Here is a 20,369-nt window from a genome sequence, read left to right as displayed (position 1 = left end):
AGAAAACTATGAAAGTAGCAAGGAGACAAACATTTGCTTCTTGAAGGGTATACTCATTTCTTTCTTGACTTATTACCTTTTATTGTATTGAAATATATAACATAGGGCTTCCCTGGTGGCTCAATAGTAAAGAATCTGCCTGCCAATGCAGGAGACATGGGTTTGATCCCTGGTCTAGGAAGATCCCATACGCTGCAGAGAAACTAAGCCCATGCGCCATAACTGTTGAGCCTCTGCTCTAGAGCCCGGGAGCAACAACTACTGAGCCCACATGCAGCAACTCCTGAGGCCTTCGTGCCCTAGAGCCTGTGCTCCGCAACGAGAGAGGCCACTGCAGTCAGAAGGCTGTGCACCACAACTAGAGAACAGCCCCCGCAGCAACGAAGACCCAGAACAGCCAAAAATAAACAAATGCTATAAATAAAAGACATAACATCACATTTACCATTTTAACCATTTTTAAGCGTACAGTTCAGTGGCAAGTACATCCACATGACTGTACTACTGTCACCACGATTCAACTCCAGAACACTTTTATCTTCCCAGACTGAAACGCCATGCCCAATAAATGAGTTTCTAATCCCCCACTCCCCTGTCCCCCGCCCAATACCCAGTTTCTGGTAACCACTGTTCTTTTTTCTGTCTCAACGAATTTATTCTAGGTTTGAAGACTATACTCTTAAATGTGGTAATAATTTTTTGAACCAAAGAGTAGTAGGTTAAAATCTAAGTGAGTTAACAGCTCAATCTCAAGGAAGTTACTGAAATGGAGAACATAGAAAGAAACCATTAAGATTAAAAACAAGACATCCAGCTGTTTCATAGTAGAGGTAGGCAGAAGAAGGAATTGATTGTAAAGAAGGGCAAAGCAAAGGTTCTTTTACACACACACACACACAGATATGCAGATCTTAATGAAAAGACAATGATCTGCAGGAGCTCTGATGCACAACTGATGTGAATTAAAATTTCCAGTGACCGATGTCAGTCAGGAAACAGGAATCCAAACATTCTTCTAAAAAGAGGAAAATATAGATAAAGAAAAGACAGTGAAAACAGCCATTCAGTCCACTAGTGGTAGAATGGGTGTGTATTAAAAGTCAAGCAGTAAGTTTTGAGCCCCCAGCCTGACTGTGTACAGTTTCACAAGTTCTTGATTTCTCTGTGTCAGTTTCCTCAATTGTAAAATGAGAAAGTTGGATACATGACAGTTGTGATCCATTTCCCCAACTTCCAAATCCTATAACTAAATTTGACAGAATAGCTTGAGCCAAATTTGTTACTAATTTCTACCAAAATAATCACAAAACCACTATAAAAAGTAGGGAATGACAGAAGTTAATTCAAAACACAGCATCAGCAATGAAAAAGACTACACTTTGGTCACAAACATGGAATAAATGTAGTTAGTAATGTCTTTTAAGGACTCATTTTTATGCCACTTAACTAGGCAATCTCTAACTTCCTGAGTATTCCACCATCAAAACAAAACAAAATATTTACATGTGCTCTTTTTTATAAGATGAATATTAAAACAACTTTTTGGCCATTTCTTGATAGCAACAAAAGACATGTCAGAGACTGTTGCTGCTGCTGCTGCAGCACGTCAGTAGTGTCCGACTCTCTGTGACCCCATAGACGGAAGCCCACCAGGCTCCCCCGTCCCTGGGATTCTCCAGGCAAGAACACTGGAGTGGGTTGCCATTTCCTTCTCCAGTGTGTGAAAGTGAAAAGTGAAAGTGAAGTCGCTCAGTCGTGTCTGACCCTTAGAGACCCCACGGATTGCAGCCTACCAGGCTCTTCCATCCATGGGATTTTCCAGGCAAGAGTTGAATTAAAATCACTAGCATAGTTCTGGTTTAAGATAACAGGATGCAATTAATTACACTAAAAGAGCATCTTCTGACTTGACCAATAAGCTAAGCATTGACTTTTAGGAAAGAGAAAGAAATGGATTTATAGTGAATGCAAGGCAATAACTAAATGATTCTAATGAATAATGACTATGCTATCTTATCAGAATCTAACCCCATTTTTTACTATTTTGTAATATAGCCAAGTTGTACACTAATCATACCAATTACCACAATACCATCACATTCAAAATATAAGTGCCCACAAAATACTTTCAGTGCACTCAAGATAAATTAAACTGATATGGTTCCTGGCTCCTTGTGTCTTATTACTTCCTAAATACTCTTAGGCATGAAGAATAGATTTTTCCACACATCATACATAGAATGAAACAGTACCTGAGCAGCACAGTAAGTACAGTACACAAGGCAATTAAAAGTGCAATAGCAGTGGACAGAGAAACTTGCTAAAAGATCAACATATAATCCAAAATAGAGGGGAAAATACATAAGCTTGTGCATCATTTTATTCTGCATAGTTTCACATTTTAAAAATCTATTTAAAACATCATAACAATTTAATTGATTCAAGGAGAGTCCCATGACTTTATCTTTTCCCTTCTTAATCTCCTAGTTGATATTCTCCATGGATACTAAATATTGTCTCTGGATATTTCATCTTTTGAAAATTTTATATCATGCTGTAATCGTTTACATGTTTACTATTCATTTCTGGCCCAGGAATTTTACTATTTGTAAGGAAAACAAAACAAAGTGAATCACACAGCTGTCCTTTATCTCAAATCCCCACCATCACTTGCCTGAAATGGCTGGGATTCCACCAGAGTGATGGTAGTACTCAAGGACAAAGTCTCCCCCCTCTATTTTAACTTTATTACATCTGCCTACCAATGCAAAAGACACAGATTTGATCCCTGATCTGGGAAGATCTCACATGCCACAGAGCAACTAAGCCCATGTGCAACAACTATTGAGCCTGTGCTCTAAAGCTGGGAAGCCACAACTACTGAGGCCGTGTGCCACAGCTACTAAAACCCACGCACCCTAGAGCCCATGCTCTGAAACAAGAGAAATCACCACAATGAGAACCCATGCACTGAAACTAGAGAAAAGCCCCTGCTCAGCACAACCAGAAAAAACGTCCACACAGCAATGAACACCCAGCACAGCCAGAAATAAATTAACATATAAAAATATTTTTAAAGTAATATTAGTTGAAATGTGTATATTACCTAACACAACTGAACAGTATACTTAAAAATTAAGATGGTAAATTTTATGTTATGTGTATTTTACCCAAAAAAGTTTTTAGAAGAAAATTAATTTATAAATAAGATATATCCCTCGATGGACAGGAATTTGAGCAGGCTTCTGGAGTTGGTGATGGACAGGGAAGCCTGGCATGCTGCAGTCCATGGGGTTGCAAAGAGTCAGACACGACTGAGCGACTGAATCGAACTAAACTAAAACTGATATCCCATTATCTTCTAGAAAAAAACTATATTAGCTGAAAGTTACTATAATGCAGGAAAAGTATAGACACAGAAAACATTTAAAAGCTTCTTTTAAGTATTAGTTTTGACATTTATTTTAATTTTCCAAACAAATTATTCTCAGCTTAAGCTAAACAGTTACAGATACCAGCTGAGTGATACTGTTCAAGCTGTTTAATCTCTGAGACTTGAGTTTCTCATTGTAAGTGGAAATGACAATAATACAGATTTTGTAGAGTTGTTAAAGGCATTAAATGAGATAAGGCATGATTAAGTACTTGGAAAGCCCATAGTAATCACTTCATAAGTGCTTTTACTCTTATTCTTGCTATAACTCCTGTTATTACTGTTTACCAGGAAGATGATGGAGAAGAAGTTGATTGGACATATGTGTTTGAGGAGTTAACAATTACCGTCTTATTTACTGCCTTCTAAATTCAACTGAGCATGTGTGCTTTAGACCAACAGTGCTATCAATTGCTAAACCATCCCTGATATTACCCTTACATTTTAACACATGACAACGAAGTGTTGACCTTCTACTCTCCAGATACACAAACCTCTGTACCTGAAGGGAGGCTCCAGGCGGCACGGGCTCCTTAGTCCTCACTTCCCCTTAAAGCAGATACTGAAAGACAGGGGCTGTTTCTACCCTGTGAGCTTCTCTGACAACCACCATTAAAGGACACAGGATGCTTTCCATTCTTTAGAAAAGATTCTGTGATTTTTTATTTTTTCAATCCTTGAAAGGGCAACCAGCACTCTGGGATATGTAGCACACAACATGCAGAACAAAACTTTGCCAACTTTGAAGCCACACAGGAAAAACACAGGAAAAACGGTAAGGAGTCTTACTAGGAAACAAAAGGTAAAACATGTACAGTTTCTACTCTCTGGCAGTGAAATGGCCATTGGGTCTTTAAAGAGGTTTGGCTAGATAAGAGGAGTAAGAGCAAGAGACCACAAGGATTCAGAGAAATGTGAAGTCAACCTTCTGGGACCGTAATAAATGTTTCTCTCTGGAAAGAGAATTAGAAATTTTTATCATCTTTCACTGAAGCCACAATTATGAAGAATCAGTGTTGTTTCTGGTCTAAAAGCCATACTTTCACCCTGCTGGACCACAGACTTGGGAGCCCAGCTCCACTGCTTACTAACTGGATGATCCTGAGCAAATTCCTTAGCCTCCTGTCATCAAGTTTCTCATCTACAAAATGAGGATGATTGTAGGATGTACCTCAAGGTGCAATAGAGATAATTAAACCAGTACATGTAAGCAGTACATATTTACTGGCTATTATCATCATGTGAAATGATAGCCATATCTTATAAATATTAAAAAATTTCTCAAAGATTTTCATTAAAAGGAATAAAACATGAAAGTTTAGATAGATATTAAACAGTTCACAGTTACTAAATAAAATAAAGACCTGAAATCAGGGCCAAGTTATCAATTCTAGGACATTCATGTGCCTACTACCTGTTTGTATACAAAGCGTGCCTCAGTTCCCCATGAGGCCTCTCTGGATCCGAAGAAACAATTATCACAAAGTCTCTTAGTCTCATTTCTACCACTGCTAAAATCATAATGTATTATAGAGAACTGTCCCAAAGTCTGTTTCCTTCATTCTATTTTAACATATATTTATTTATCCACTGTCTCTTTACTCCCAGTTGAATTTAAACTCCATAAGGACACAGGGTCTCTTACCCATTTTGTTTATTTCTATATTCCCAGTGTCTGGAACAATGCCTAGCATAGGAGATGCCCCATATACATTTGTTAAATAAGATCTTGAAAGGAAGTGGATCCTTTCATCTTTATATCCCCCATACCAGTTCATAAATGGATAATAATTTTTGGAAAAAGATAATAATAAGTATAGCAAGTCTATGCTTAGACTTTATTTTTACAAATCATCATCATCATCATTCTTCAGTTAACTAGGAACACATTATTTTATATCCAGAAAAGCATAGGCATTTATATACATCTTTTATTTAGTTTTTACAGCTTTAAAAGGTAAATATTATTTCTATTTTAGAGACTATTATATAAGAAAGATTAACAGGCTTGTCCCAAGTCCTAGGAGGACGTCATAGCCAGAAGGCAAATCCTGGTCCTTTCTGATGCTGTGTTCACAGTGGCATGCTGGTGAACATAATACCTGATTAAAGTAAAACACAGAGGGAACTGCCGTAAGCGAAACTTGAGCCCTAGAAAGGGGTATGTCAAGATCAGGCAGACGATCCTCTTTCATGCCTCATTAACAAATCAGGCTTTTGGTACCAGAAGGAGGCAACACCAGCATCCAGCCCTCACTGGGAGAGCATGGCTTCTCTGGATCATTGCCCAGCTCCAAATGACACCCACAAACAGGGCGGCGCAGTACAAGCCACCATGCCTTAGGAAAACAGGTTCGTAATACCTGTTGGTGGATCTGATTCCATCCTTCTGTCATGCTCTAGGATGGGCTATGACTTTCATCTACTAGTACAGTTCTCAACACTGACATCAGAATACAGCGGGAACTTTCAAAGCACACCCACACACAGAGCTAGACTGGTGATGAAACACCTCTAGAAGCTGCGTTTTCTCTTTAGATAAACTCCGTTTTAGAAAAAAAAAAAAAAAGTATTGTTCTGTTTTCAGTTACATGGGAGACAGAGATGCAAAGCCAGACTGACAGTCACTAACTTCCTGGAATATGTTGAGCTTTTCATAGAAAAGAAATATTTACCAGGTATTGCAGTAAACCTGAGCACCTTTATGCCTATATTTTAGCTTTCCATGGTTGTTTCATAAACACTAATATTTATCATTTGGCCATTTCTAGAATACTCACTAAAGGTAATACAATGAATGTATCGTCTTCAGGCTCTCCTCCTCCTCAGCAATGCCTTCCATGTAACACAGAAACAGTCCTTAAGAAACATGTATGAAAAGGAGAGCGACCCTATGAGAAAGCACCATCCAGCTGACAAGCATTTGCTGCCTGCCCTCTATTCTCTCTCTCCTCTGTTAGACACAATGGGATTTTTTGCCAAATTCATATTCCAGAGGAGCCATGACATTCCCGCAAAGTTCAACATCAGGCCTGACTTAAGATCTTTAAGGCCTCCTGCTAACTTCATCCCCCTGCAGCTGCCTTGCTAAGGCGAGCTTTTGATCTGCACTATCTGGATTTCAAGCTGATATACACACGGCCTCTTTGATCTCTGATTAAGTGGCTTCTGGTCTCCTGATGCCTTTAGTCTTGCTGCGCTGTGGTGTCTGCAAGTCAGTCATCATCCCGAGCACACTACAGACTCCACACGCCAGGAGTGGCCTCCCTTCATTCACCCACTTCGCAGGCTTGAAAAGCACCCTTTAAGCCATGAGAGAATTCCCCCAGTAGCCACAATCAATCCACTCCATGAACACACTATGAAGAATTATTTTTCAAATGAAGCAGCTTAAAATGATTTAAAGGATATGGAACTTTCCCATAGAGGGGAAGGAAGCAAATCCTCTGTGAAAAGAAATCTTCAGCCCAGTTGGCACTGGAGCTTACAGTACTTTGATGTTAATAAAAGTAAATGTGGATAGGGATCAGGGATGAGCAAAGATTGGGTCTTTATCAGTCCTAAGTTCCACTGAACAAAAGTGACCTTTAAATGCAGCTGCATGGTTTGTTCAATAGTAGGCTATGGTATATATTGATATTTCCAAGAACACAGATACTACCATTAGGAGCAGACTGACTGCATTTTACTTAGTACCAATATCTGAATCCTACATGGATGAATAAGACCCAGAGTTCCTTAAAAAAAAAAAAAAAAAACAGATCCTGGTGGCCACGTTATAAGATTCCTTGAGCATTAAAGTGGAACTGTATAACAATTTACAATACATTTCCGTCCTGAATATTTTAGATTCTGGAAACAGTACAGGTTTGAACCTGACTTTTTAATGTTACTAATACAGGTACTACTATACGTTTAAATTATATCAATATCTATCAAATTCTACACCCCAGATTCTATAAACTAATCTATTGGCATGAACATAAAGATACTGGGCTTCTACAAGTTACTAAAGACTACGTAATGATAGTAGCATTCACCCAAAATCTCACCAACTGAGCTACAGGGAAGCCCCTCAAAAATCTCAAATCTTGTTGCAAATATTAAGTCCTTAATTTTTTCCATTTTTAAAGTCCAGGTTCTGATAACAAGATTAAAAGTGGTGGAAAAAATAGAAATAGATTTTGGTGCACTAATATCATAGTCTGAATATAAATAGTTTATGCCCTCTTAGCTACACATGAAAGAAAGTGAAAGTGTTAGTTGCTTAGTCGTGTCTGATTCTTTGCAATCCCATGGACTGTAGCCTGCCAGGCTCCTCTGTCCCTGGAACTCTCCAGGCAAGAATACTGGAGTGGGTTGCCATTCCTTTTTCCATCTCTTAGCTATAAAGGTCAATAAATTAATTACTGACAATATAAAGTTAAAACAAAGTTGATAGTTATATATTGCTATTACTTAATCTGTCTATATTATGGAAAACCATTAGCAAACCCATGAATTATGCACCTACTTTATCTTTCAGAAAATTATTTAAACAAAGAAATTACAGAAGATATCAATTTTAAGTGGTCTAAGTACATGAGTCTCACAAACATTTATGTTCAAGAAGTTTGGTAAAAATGTACCAAAATTAAAGGGATGAATGCTCTTTTGATGAGCAATTCCTCTTTTAGGAATTTATCACAAGATTTAATTGCATATTTTTATAAAAGAGTATGACAAGGATATCCACTACAGTGTCATTTGAAATACCCCCCAACTGAGTACAGGAGCTTGGTTAAATAACTTATTACACAACAGCAATAATATAGTATGCAGGCTTTTAAAAATATGAGGTAGCTCTAGGGGCTTCCCAGGTGGTACTAGCAGTAAAGAATCCACCTGCCAATGCAAGAGACTTGAGAGACAAGTGTTCAATCCCTGGGTCAGGAAGATCCCCTGGAGAAGGGTATGGGAACCCATTCCAGTATTCTTGCCTAGAGAATCCCATTGACAGAGAAGAAAAGTAGTCTACAGTCCATAGGGTCGCAAAGGGTGAGACGCGACTGAGGCAACTTAGCACATAAATACCAAAATGCAAGAACATATAATGGAAGTGGGGAAACCAATGTACTGAAAGATTGTATGACATATTCTATTTACACATTAAAAATATTAAAAAAACATTAAACAATCAGAAAACTACCATTATATAATTGTACCTGTATAAAATATCTCTGGGAGGACAGAAAAGAAAATCAGGAGTTTTTATCTGGGACATAAAAAGTGAGGGATTATGGTCAGAAGTATGTATACCCATCACAGGATAGCATTATGTACCTTTGAATTTTTATACATTATATATTACTTATTCTTAAAACATTTTTAATATGTACCAAATGTTATTATGTTGCACACATAAGAAAAAAAACACATACATGAAATGTATACACTCCCTTCCAATAATTTTCAAAAAATTTTTAAGAATTCCATCTAATAGAGTAAGTCAGGTAAAAACTGCACACTAGGTTTTTCTCACAAATACTAAGGAATAATATATCTAAGACTCAGCAGTACCACAATGTTTTATATTCATATTTATACTATTTAAGTTTTATAACCCATTTCTTCTAAGAAAAATTAATCACTATTAATTTTTATAGGGAGTTACATTTTTACGATTTTTTTTAATCAGCAATCTTTGGTCTTTCAAACAAGTTCTTCAAGTGTTACTAACAGTATTTATGTATGAATTACCTCTCAATGGCTCTGCTATCACACTTTCTATTTTTCTTTCTCTCAGTGTCTGAGATAAACACAAAGCCTTTCAAAAATATCTGCTTTGGCAAAAATCAAATTTGGTTTCCATATCAGGAAGGGAGAGAACTGAGGAATGGGATGTAGGAGGGATGAGAATTATTGGTTAATAAATTTTACCTGCTAAATCACTGAAATTCAAAAGTATCAAGAATGGCAATATCGTGGCTAATGTTCAAAAATTGGCTAACGTCAAACATTTCCAGTGAATTATAATCATGAGAGGTTATTTAAAGTTCAACACAAATCAAAACACCAGAAAATATCCACTTGCAATGTTTAATTTATAAGGTCAACTGAAGGTAAAATCCACACACTTCCAAATTTATCTCAAGCTTTTTGGTAGAAATTAAAAATTACGGACTCTCAGACTACCTAATAATTGCTTCATTGTTGAACATTATTCCACAACAAATTACTTGCACTAATTTAGAATTCTTAAATTTGTAATCATTTTCGTTTGAAGCAATAAACACTAGCTTTTACACAGTGCATATAAGCACACTCTATTAATTTTTAATACTTACTAAACTTTCATATAACCATTGAAAATGAGAATACTATCTAGCAGCCTGTCTTTAAGATATAAAACTGTTTAGCAAGCTGAAAAAACAGGAAGATTTGCTGCAATAAATTTATTACAGGAATTCTCTGTAATAAAATGAGCATGGAAATACCACTGATAAGTAAAGAAGCGGTGTGCGTGGTGGTTAAAAGCAGATTCTGGCAGTTCAAACTCTAGTTTTGCCATATAGCAGCTGTGTGAATTTGGACAACTAACTTAACCTCTCTGTTCCTCTGATTCCTCCCTTCTGAAATGAGGATAAAAGCAGTACATATTTCACATAGTTCTCATTAGGAATACATTAAGCAATTAGAACAGAGACTAGCGAACAGAAAACACTCACTATATCTTAGCTATTAATATTAGGATTAATATCAACATGAAAGTGAAAGTCACTCAGTCGTGTCCGACCCTTTGCGACCCCATGGACTATACAGTCTATGGAGTTCTCCAGGCCAGAACACTGGAGTGGGTAGCCTTTCCCTTCTCCAGGGGATCTTCCCAACCTAGGGATCATACCCAGGTCTCCCACATTGCAGGCAGATTCTTTACCAGTTGAGCCATAAGAGAAGCCCAAGAATACTGGAATGGGTAGCCTATCCCTTCTCCAGGGAATCTTCCCGACCCAGGAATCCAACCAGGGTCTCCTGCATTGCAGGCGGATTCTTTACCAACTGAGCTATGAGGGAAGCCCAATATCAATATGAGCAACAGTTATATTGCCAAGAATAAAGACAATACATATCAGTAATGGGGAATCAAGACAAAGATAAGTAGGGCACGGTATGTAATCTACTTGCTGCTACTGCTGCTGCTAAGTCACTTTAGTCGTGTCTGGCTCTATGCGACCCCATAGACGGCAGCCCACCAGGCTCCCCTGTCCCTGGGATTTTCCAGGCAAAAATACTGGAGTGGGTTGCCATTTCCTTCTCCAGGAGATCTCCAAGACCCAAGGATTGAACCCAGGTCTCCCGAATGGTAGGCAGACGCTTTACCATCTGAGCCACCAAGGAAGTCCTTACAAAAGTATCTACTCATCAGTTTCTCTAATCTAACTAGATGGTTAAAATTGATAGAATACAAAAATACTGTAGTATGGTTCCCTATTATACTATAGTATGAGGATACTATCAAGACTTTTTGTGCCTGTTTTCTACATTAGATGATTTCTAATAACACTGACATTTCCAAAATAATATAACATTTCCCACTTCTTTACATATTAATTTACTTAATCCAAAACAACTGCTTGAGCCAAACATTATCCTCATTTTATACATAAAGAAATTGTAAAAACACCTACAAATTAGATATTGTATCTAATTTTGTCAGGCTCTTGAAGGAAGTTCTTATTTTTCTAGAGAAAAACTCACTAGTGAGAAACATGATTAACTTAAAATTCCAAACTAACTTTTCAGTCTCTTCAATACTGCTAATGCAGGTCCTTTACAACCTGGAAGCTCTCCCACTCTACTAAAGTATTCCGTCTGTGGTTAAGATATTCCTATAGCACTTCTTATTTGAAATATGCTAAGCCTGGAGTTGGGGGTGAAGATCAGCATCAGCCCTATTCAGCTGCCTAATCAATTCATACATGAAGCATCAAATTCAATAATAACCAGGAACGTGGCCTCTCGTGGCTTTTGCTAAACTTTCACCTGGCCCTGCAAAAAATATTTTTGAACTTTAGAATTTATTACCTAATTATCAACAAGGGATGGTACAACCGATTAATTAACTTGCTCAAAACCAAATTTTAAATTGTGTTTACGTGCCATCTAAATGTCAAAGGAGATAACAGTTCTACATACAGCTGACAAATGGTGAAACCATGTTGTGTACAACTATAAGCGTATTTAAGACTGACTTAAGAAAAACATTCAACTTAAGACAATGCTTTTTCTTCCAAGGTTTAGCAGTAGAAATAAATATGCTGAGCCCTTTAATGTGAATCAAAGTAGCATTTAGAAAATGAAATTTTTATTCAATCAGTTCTCCCATAAGCACAAAAACAAGAATATCTAACATTTCTTATAGTAAAATTACTTTATATACTCTGTGCATAAATAAACATCTATATGTATAATGGTGATTATGAGGAAGATGGGATGGGGGGGTACCTAGAATTTTACAAATAAAAATAAAATCCAAAAAAAACAAAGGTTGTTACAACACATACCTATATGAATACAATGAAATGTGTTAAGCACTGACATATACATATATAGTACACACACATATATATACTATACTATATGCATGTGTGTGTAAAGCTCAGAACTGATCAAAAGAATTTTTCTATTAGCTAGGGATTAAACTGTTAAAGACTATCAAGTTTTACTTTCCATCTTCAATTGGCGTTTTTGAGTTTTCTTTAATTTCTGAAGCATTTCTCTAACATGTGCAATATTCTAAATATAAAACTTGCAGATAACATTTTTAAATGGATAAGAGCAAACATTACAAAATGCAAAAACATACAGATTCCAATAATAGTGGAAATACAGCTGAATATCTAGGACCACATCTGAAAGGGGTTTTCTAAACTAAATCACAACTATCAACATGCTAACAACAATAAAGACAACTGAATGTGTTCATTCAGCCCCAATTAATTTCATCTAACCTAAATGTTACTCGATCATTATGCAAATATCTATCAATCACCTACCATCTGTACTAGGTAACAGGACAACACTGAGGAGGAAAAAGTATCAGCCATTTATTTTATATACCCTAATATTAACCAACATATAAACTTCCAGAATCTTACAATATTAAAATTTCTCGATAAAAATTTCTCAAAATATACATTATTTGGAATCAACAACTCACAATTCAATAATATTCCAAAGAGAACTTCCAATAACGAAGAGGGTTATCTGGCACAGAAATATGCCAGCAAAAATAAAATAGACATAATCTATTTCAGTAATCTTAAATCACACTGCCAAAATATGGAATTTAATGTTCTTACATAATTCTCAAAGTATTTTTCTTTCCATCTATTCCCGATTGCCTTATATTTTTTTAAAAATTGATTTTTATATCACTTGGCATTTTATGTGCTTTGATAAGAGTACATTTTGCTTTATTAAACCGCAATGTGTTTAGGCAGCACTAATGTCTTAAAATATGCATCTTAAAAGTGAAGAGATTTCTTGCCAACAGTTTTAATTCCCCATGATAATCAGATGGTCTAAAAATACTTTAACTGGTAAACTAGTATAACATATAAATGTCTTATTATGACCTTTCACATTGCTCTCCCCACCCCAAATGCATCAGTAACTTTACTGTAGTTATAATTAGGAGGCATACAAATACATAAATATTATATGTTCTTTATTAAATATAAATATAAACTTCACCAAGAACAGTTCTATTTAGTTACGCTCACTGAGATTAATAGGTAAGCAAAACTATAAAAACCTTTCTGTGAAAGGAAGAGAGAGGAGAGAGAGAATTGGGAATGACTGCTAATATGTATAGGGTTTTTTTCTGGGGTGATGAAAATATTCTTAAATTAGACCGTGGTGAAGGTTGCACAACTTGAATATACTAAAAACAACCGAACTGTATGCTTTAAATGGGTGAATTTTATGGTATGTGAAATATATCTCAATAAAGTTGGAGGAAAAAAAACCCTCCATATAAAAAAATTCATCAAGTTTCAGTCTCTAAAAGCATCCAAGGGTATAAAACTATCGCTTCCCTTATTGTCCAGTTATTATATCATCTAGCATTTTATTAACTAAGGGATTTATCAACTTTAAAGGTAACAATAGAAATCATAATAGCCTGCCTTTGGACAGTTGCATTTTATATTAAACAACTCAGTTTTGGCTAAGTCAGTGGGAGCTTTAAACAATTACTACTTCATATAACTTTAATACAAACTAATTGCTTCAAAAAATTCTATACAGGTTCTTATACCTGGTAATCCAAAATGCTGAATCCCAAGCCTTTATGATCTTTCACTAGTTCAACAATCTTGACTTCAGAAGACCACAGTGCTAACTCGCCATCATCATCTTCTTCGGTATTGTCATCTACATTGTGTTCAGCCTGAAATAACAAGGAACATAAATGCTTCAAAACATTCTCTTTTCAATACTGAAAAGAATGAACACATCAGCAATCTCATTGCTTCTCCTCAAACTGAGGATACTTTTTGGCATGCACAGTTTTTCTTTTTAATCTTTTCAAAAGGGGCATGCACTGGGGCACATATACTTAATATAAAATCTTCATGAAAATTAAAGCACTGAAAAAAACCAGATCGTTCATACAGTTTCTTTTTTTAAGGTAAAGTATCTGTTTCATTCAAAGTATTAACACTGACCTCTTATACTAAAATGAGTTCTGTCATCCCATTAGAAGCATAAAAGGAAAAATATGCAATTTAGGAAAATACAAAAACATCACACAAAGTCAACGCTTATCAGACATTTCAGTAGCAACACCTGAATTTGTAATTACAATGAGAGAGAAAGATACCAACACAGAAAGAGGCTAGGACAGGACACTGAGACACCACTTCTTTTGGCCCCTAGAAGTTTTCAAGAAAAATTTTTAACTAGAAAAGTAAGCTGAAAAAAATCCAAATCTTTGGGACTTGTGTAAGTCTAAAAACAGGTGAAAATCAGAGTTGAAACAATGAAACCCTGATCCTGGAGGAAGTAGGCCTACACAATGTCCAGTACACAGATCCTTGGCTACTTTCCCTGACTTCACACTCCTGTATCCCGCTATTCCAACCCTCCCCCCCTTTCAGGGAGAGCCACTGCCATTGAGAATTCTAGGAAGCTAAACGATGAGTATCAGTGAGTTGTCTACGCAGAATAGCTGCTCCAATCTTCTGCTTTTATACTATTTATAGCACTGTATTATTTTCGTGCCTCCCAGGTGGCGCTTTAGGAAAGAATCTGCCTGCCAATGCAGGAGATGCAGGTTCAATCCCTGGGTCGGGAAGATCTCCTGGAGAAGGGAATGGCAACCCACTCCAGCCATTCTTGCCTGGAGAATCCCATGGAGAGAGGAGCCTGGCTGCGGCTACAGTCCATGGGGTTGCAGAGAGTCGGACACAGCTGAGCGACTGAGCACACACACATTATTTTCATGTGATTTATCTTTTCCAAATAGTCTAAACTTCTAATTAAGGCTCAAGAATTATCTTCTTTTTCTTTGTGGCCTTGGGAATTAACAAAATGCTTGGCTTCTAGGCTACACTGATGTGGACTATCACAGAGTTTACCACGGTCATCCCCTCAACCAAAAATATTGCACGGCTCATAGTAGACAATAAATACTTGTTCAATACATAATGAATCGATAAACTATATTTTAGTGGCCTTCCCTTGACGCTCTTTCCAAACAAAGCTATGAGTCTTTAAGAAGTCTACTTCTAAAAACTTTGAATGATCTTAGTAAATAAAATGGAAGTATATCATTCCTACAAATATAATTTTGAGTGACCGGTTTAAGAAAATCCATCAAACAGAATCAAAGCTGGTGGTCATAGCACTCCTCTATTACGCAAGAGTAAAAAGCCTCTTGATGAAAGTGAAAGAGGAGAATGAAAAAGTTGGCTTAAAGCTCAACATTCAGAAAACTACGATCATGGCATCTGGTTCCATCACTTCATGGGAAATACATGGGGAAACAGTGGAAACAGTGTCAGACTTTATTTTTTTAGGCTCCAAAATCACTGCAGATGGTGATTGCAGCCATGAAATTAAAAGACGCTTACTCCTTGGAAGGAAAGTTATGACCAACCTAGACAGCATATTAAAAAGCAGAGACATTACTTTGCCAACAAAGGTCCGTCTAGTCAAGGCTATGGTTTTACCAGTGGTCATGTATGGATGTGAGAGTTGGACTGTGAAGAAAGCTGAGCGCTGAAGAATTGATGATTTTGAACTGTGGTGTTGGAGAAGATTCTTGAGAGTCCCTTGGACTGCAAGGAGATCCAACCAGTCCATTCTAAAGGAGAACAGTCCTGGGTGCTCACTGGAAGGACTAATGTTGAAGCTGAAACTCCAATACTTTGGCCACCTCATGTGAAGGGATGACTCACTGGAAAAGACCCTGATGCTGGGAGGGATTGGGGGCAGGAGGAGAAGGGGATGACAGAGAATGAGATGGCTGGTTGGCATCACCGACTCGATGGACATGAGTTTGAGTGAACTCCGGGAGTTGGTGATGGACAGGGAGGCCTGGCGTGCTGTGATTCATGGGGTCGCAAAGAGTCGGACACGACTGAGCGACTGAACTGAACTGAAAGGCACCAGGGCTAATACAAAAACATTTTAAAATTAGGACCGGACCAGATCTCAAACTGTCTCTGAAGGACATGGTAGACTGAATCTAAACAGGGGAAAATTTTCTTGGTTCTTGAATTACAGAACTTGAAATAAGGGGAAACATTTTGGATCAATAAACTTCTGTTTATATCAGTCTGATGTGAGGAAATGATACATTTAAAAAGAAAACTATACTTTCCAATAAAAAGTAAAGTCACAATGGTTAATACAATATGATTGATGTTTTACTGGGGCATTTAATACCTTCACTGATTGATGAGCATTAGAATTTTGGCTGAGCTGCCTAACCAGAGAGGGTTTAAGAACCTAAGACTGTATTGAGATAAATGAGAAAGAGACAGATGGAAAAGAGAGCCAGGATTTTAAGAAACCACGTGTAATTTTAAAACCCAAGTTTATATAAATTTCAATGTACCAAAAGTAGATAAGATATTATATGCCAACCTGATATATATATCACTTTGATACAATCAATTCTGCATAACTACTGTATTTACAGAATAGAAAGCAATCAACTAATGGCTAGCAAGGTTGACATTCAGCATAATTCAAAGCTGTTGTTTACCCATTGTGGTAAAGCATGACGGATGGGAGCACAGAGTCAGCAAGCTGAGTTGGTGATTTACACACACCATAAGATTAGATCAACGGCATTTTTATCAACCTTTTGAGGTAAGCTATTGCCCACATTTAATTTTAGTAAAGATTGCAAAAATCAGAGTGTGGTACTTGAGTCCCTTTCTTGAAATACGAATACCAAGATAAACATTAAAAAAAATTATCATCAACAATCAATGATTTACTAAACATTTCTTATACGCTCTGCTGTGCTGCTGCTGTGTCACTTCAGTTGTGTCCGACTCTGTGTGACCCCATAGACAGAAGCCCACCAGGGTCCCCCGTCCCTGGCATTCTCCAGGCAAGAACACTGGAGTGGGTTGCCATTTCCTTCTCCAATGTGTGAAAGTGAAAAGTGAAAGTGAAGTCGCTCAGTCGTGTCCGACCCTTAGCAACCCCACGGACTGCAGCCTACCAGGCTCCTCCATCCATGGGATTTTCTAGGCAAGAGTACTGGAGTGGCTTGCCATTGCCTTCTCCGATATAGTCACTATACATGCTCAGTAAAGAATAAAAACACCAAGAGATACAAAATAATTTTAAGATTTGGTCTCTGCCCACAGGAGCCATAAAAACAAACTTACCATACCCTACAGTATCTGTGACTACAGGCAGTACTAACTCTTATACTTTAGGAAACCGCAAAAAAAAGACAGGTGGGTGGGAGGAGTTGAGAACAGCCATCACCAATTTTCAGTGAGCACTGTCTTTATGCAAGACATTGTACCAAGAACTCTGCACATATTACTTCAATTCCTTCTCTCACCATTGATGAGGTATGTACAATAAGCACACGTGTTTTCAGAGGAAGGAGATCAATAGAAAGTCAAGCTACTTGCTTAAGGATTCAAAATCATTAAGAGGTAGAGGCAGCATTAGAGTCTACGTATCTTGACAATCAGATGGTTGGTGGGTAAAAGGGTCAGCCCTGTGCATCTAAACTGGTGTTAATGAATCATAACCTAAAAGAGTCCGGAAAGGGGAAAGGTGACATAAAAAGATAAAACTACAAATAATATAAGATAGCAAAGCTTGTGCTTAAAATGTTTTCATAATTACAATGCTCTTTAAAAAAAAGACTTTCAGAGGCACAGAAAGTGTTATTTTATTCTCTGACCTTAAAAAGGCTTTTACAGCAATTTTTAGACTCACTTCAAAATTGGTCATAGATCTTCATGTTTTTAAAGCTCTGAAAAAGGGAAGTCCATTAGATATTCAACACTTACCAATATCTTAAACTTATTAAGATAAACTGAGTAGAACTGGGAGCTAAAAGTAACGAGTTCAGGCAATTACCAAAAAGGGGTTTTCTAAAATCAAAGAGCATACACATTAATGTCACCAATCTTTCAAGTAAAAAAAAAAAAAATGACATTAATGGAAAGTAACCATCTGCAAAGCTATAAATTGTTTTCTTTGAGAGATACTGTTATCAAGCAAGAGAGGTAGGAGGTTTCTCCCACCTCCTTCATATCTCAATACATTCTCGGGGCATCTTTGATGACAGGACCTGCTTATGAGAATCACAGTACGTGTATCCATTCAGTACCTTCACTTCAGGAGGGGAGACTTCAGTGGTCCTTGGTTCATCTACAGAGGCTTCATCATCAAACAACCGTCGACAACAAACCAAGGTAAAGGGGGGTGGCACTTCTTTAAGAAAGGAGACTGCTTCTCGGCGAGATTTCCCATACAGCTGCACGCCATTGACCTAAAAAGACAAGGGATAAGTCAGAACTGAGGAGGTCCCAAATGAAAACAAACAAACAAAAATCTCTTGCTTACATCAATCTATCAAAATGAAAATAGGATATCCCTTTCTTTTCCCTATAAACAAAAGGGCCTAAATGTAATCATTTTAGTAGTAACAATTGAAAAAAAAAACAGAAATCCCTAAAATTGATAAAATCGAAGGTTAAGGTTTCACTGAGTTTGGTGAATAAAGTATAAAATGTGCTCAGAGTTCAACTATTACTGGGAATGTGATCTGCCTGATTTTTCACACCTCCCTGCTTTCTCCTTCCTATATCCCAAAGTATTCTCTCATTTACTCCCCATCTCTCCTTAAACACACTAAACACCAATTACAGCCTTAAGACTGCTTCCTTTTGCTTTTTCATTTCGTAAGCATATCGATAGAGATATTAATACTGATTTTTAAGGCTGTTACAAACTATTCAACTTACAATGCATAGGTAACAAAATCTAGGATACTCAGCTGTCAAGATTTAGCATCAGCTCACAATTTTCTTTCTCATTCCATAAACTCTTAATATCATCCTAGAAAATCACCTCTATAGAAAAGAAATACATATAACTTAGCCTCAGATTTATTCTTACACACTCTGCTTTTAAACAGCCATCAAGTGTAAGAAGTGTGTCAGATTTCCAAATTATTATACACAGGGCCCCACATGTTTAAAAGAACAAAACAATAATCAATTGTTCATTATTAATAATTAATGCTTATCCCCAAAAGATTATTTAAATTTCATATATTTATATTAACAATTCTTTGCACTAAAAATGATTTAGAAATATTAGTTTATTCTAATTAGTTTATTAGAATAAACTAATGAAAATAAGTTTATTCTAATTTTTCATAAATATGACTTTAGCTCCAGGAGCTCTGTCATCCATCTGCCACTCCCAAAAAGCTAAGGTATGAACACAATCCAGGCAACAAATAATCTTTTCACATACGATTCCTACCTTCCTGGGAGGGTTCAGCAGCATTATTAGTTTTAAACGTATTTCTGGTCTGGCCTTAATTTCTGACAGGCGCAGTGTTAATGTCCAGATAACTGACAGGGCTGACTTTCCTGGGAGAACCTTTCCACAAAATCTATCATTGCTCAGAGAATACGAGCACAGTGGTTTGTTAGAAGCATCCCATCAAGAGTGGTTTGAGTCCAGTCATTCATCCCTTGGAACTACTCTCGCCTATAACATACCCAGCACTTAGCATCAGACCAGACATAATCTCCCTGCCTCTTAATTATTTACAAAGAAATCACCACATAGTAAAGAGGCCCACATGTGCTTCAGGGAACTAGTCCTAAGAAGTCTCCCAGGACTTCATGACTGAGGAAGGGGTCCAGAGGAGAGCAAGTTATCCGATGAAAGATTTTTTTCCTGGAAGACCTGCAAGTCAATCTTCACACAAAACAGGGAGGGAGATACATGTCACTATTCACACCATATCCACGGTGCCAACCAGTACCACAAGCATAGAAATTTCTAAAATGAACCAAATAGGGAGTAATTCATACCGAAAATAAAGCAAGTGGCTATAACCAAAGCAGGAATTCTGCCCATGCACAAGTGTTATAGTTTGTGCTTCATACTACTTCAATAAATTAGAAAATCACTTTTCAGGTTTTTATCTTGGAGTGCCCTTAAATATTTATTTAGCTCATTATTTATTCATTTGAATTGTCTCCAATTATTATAGCAATGCCTGGTAGTCCTCTTCACCACTCTCTATCACTAAAGGGATTGGTCACATTTCCCATTAGCAACTCCTATCTAAGGGGATTTATGGCCACTGTAAATAGCTGCTCTGGGCTGAGACTTGGCACAGTGTTCTAACCCTGAGCATATTTGTGTTCCTGGTTTTAAGCTCTAA

The 20,369-nt window shown here is 37.0% G+C and overlaps 1 protein-coding gene across 4 annotated transcripts in view; it reads right to left on the bottom strand.

Moving 5' to 3' along the window:
* PATJ (PATJ crumbs cell polarity complex component) overlaps positions 1–20,369 on the bottom strand; it is a 385,356-nt gene that overhangs the window by 286,087 nt on the left and 78,900 nt on the right. For all 4 annotated transcript variants that reach the window (XM_055402500.2, XM_055402504.2, XM_055402503.2 and 1 more), the window contains exons 16-17: positions 18,291–18,452; positions 13,734–13,865 (exon numbers count right to left, since the gene is read on the bottom strand). In XM_055402500.2, coding sequence (XP_055258475.2) covers positions 13,734–13,865; positions 18,291–18,452 — 294 coding nt within the window. The remainder of the gene's footprint in view (positions 1–13,733; positions 13,866–18,290; positions 18,453–20,369) is intronic.

Source organism: Moschus berezovskii, chromosome 4, assembly GCF_049115385.1.
Source record: "Moschus berezovskii isolate FMDL1 chromosome 4, NW_MosBer_1.0, whole genome shotgun sequence".
NCBI classification, from domain to species: Eukaryota; Metazoa; Chordata; class Mammalia; order Artiodactyla; family Moschidae; genus Moschus; species Moschus berezovskii.
This window is presented reverse-complemented; position numbering and strand designations above follow the sequence as displayed.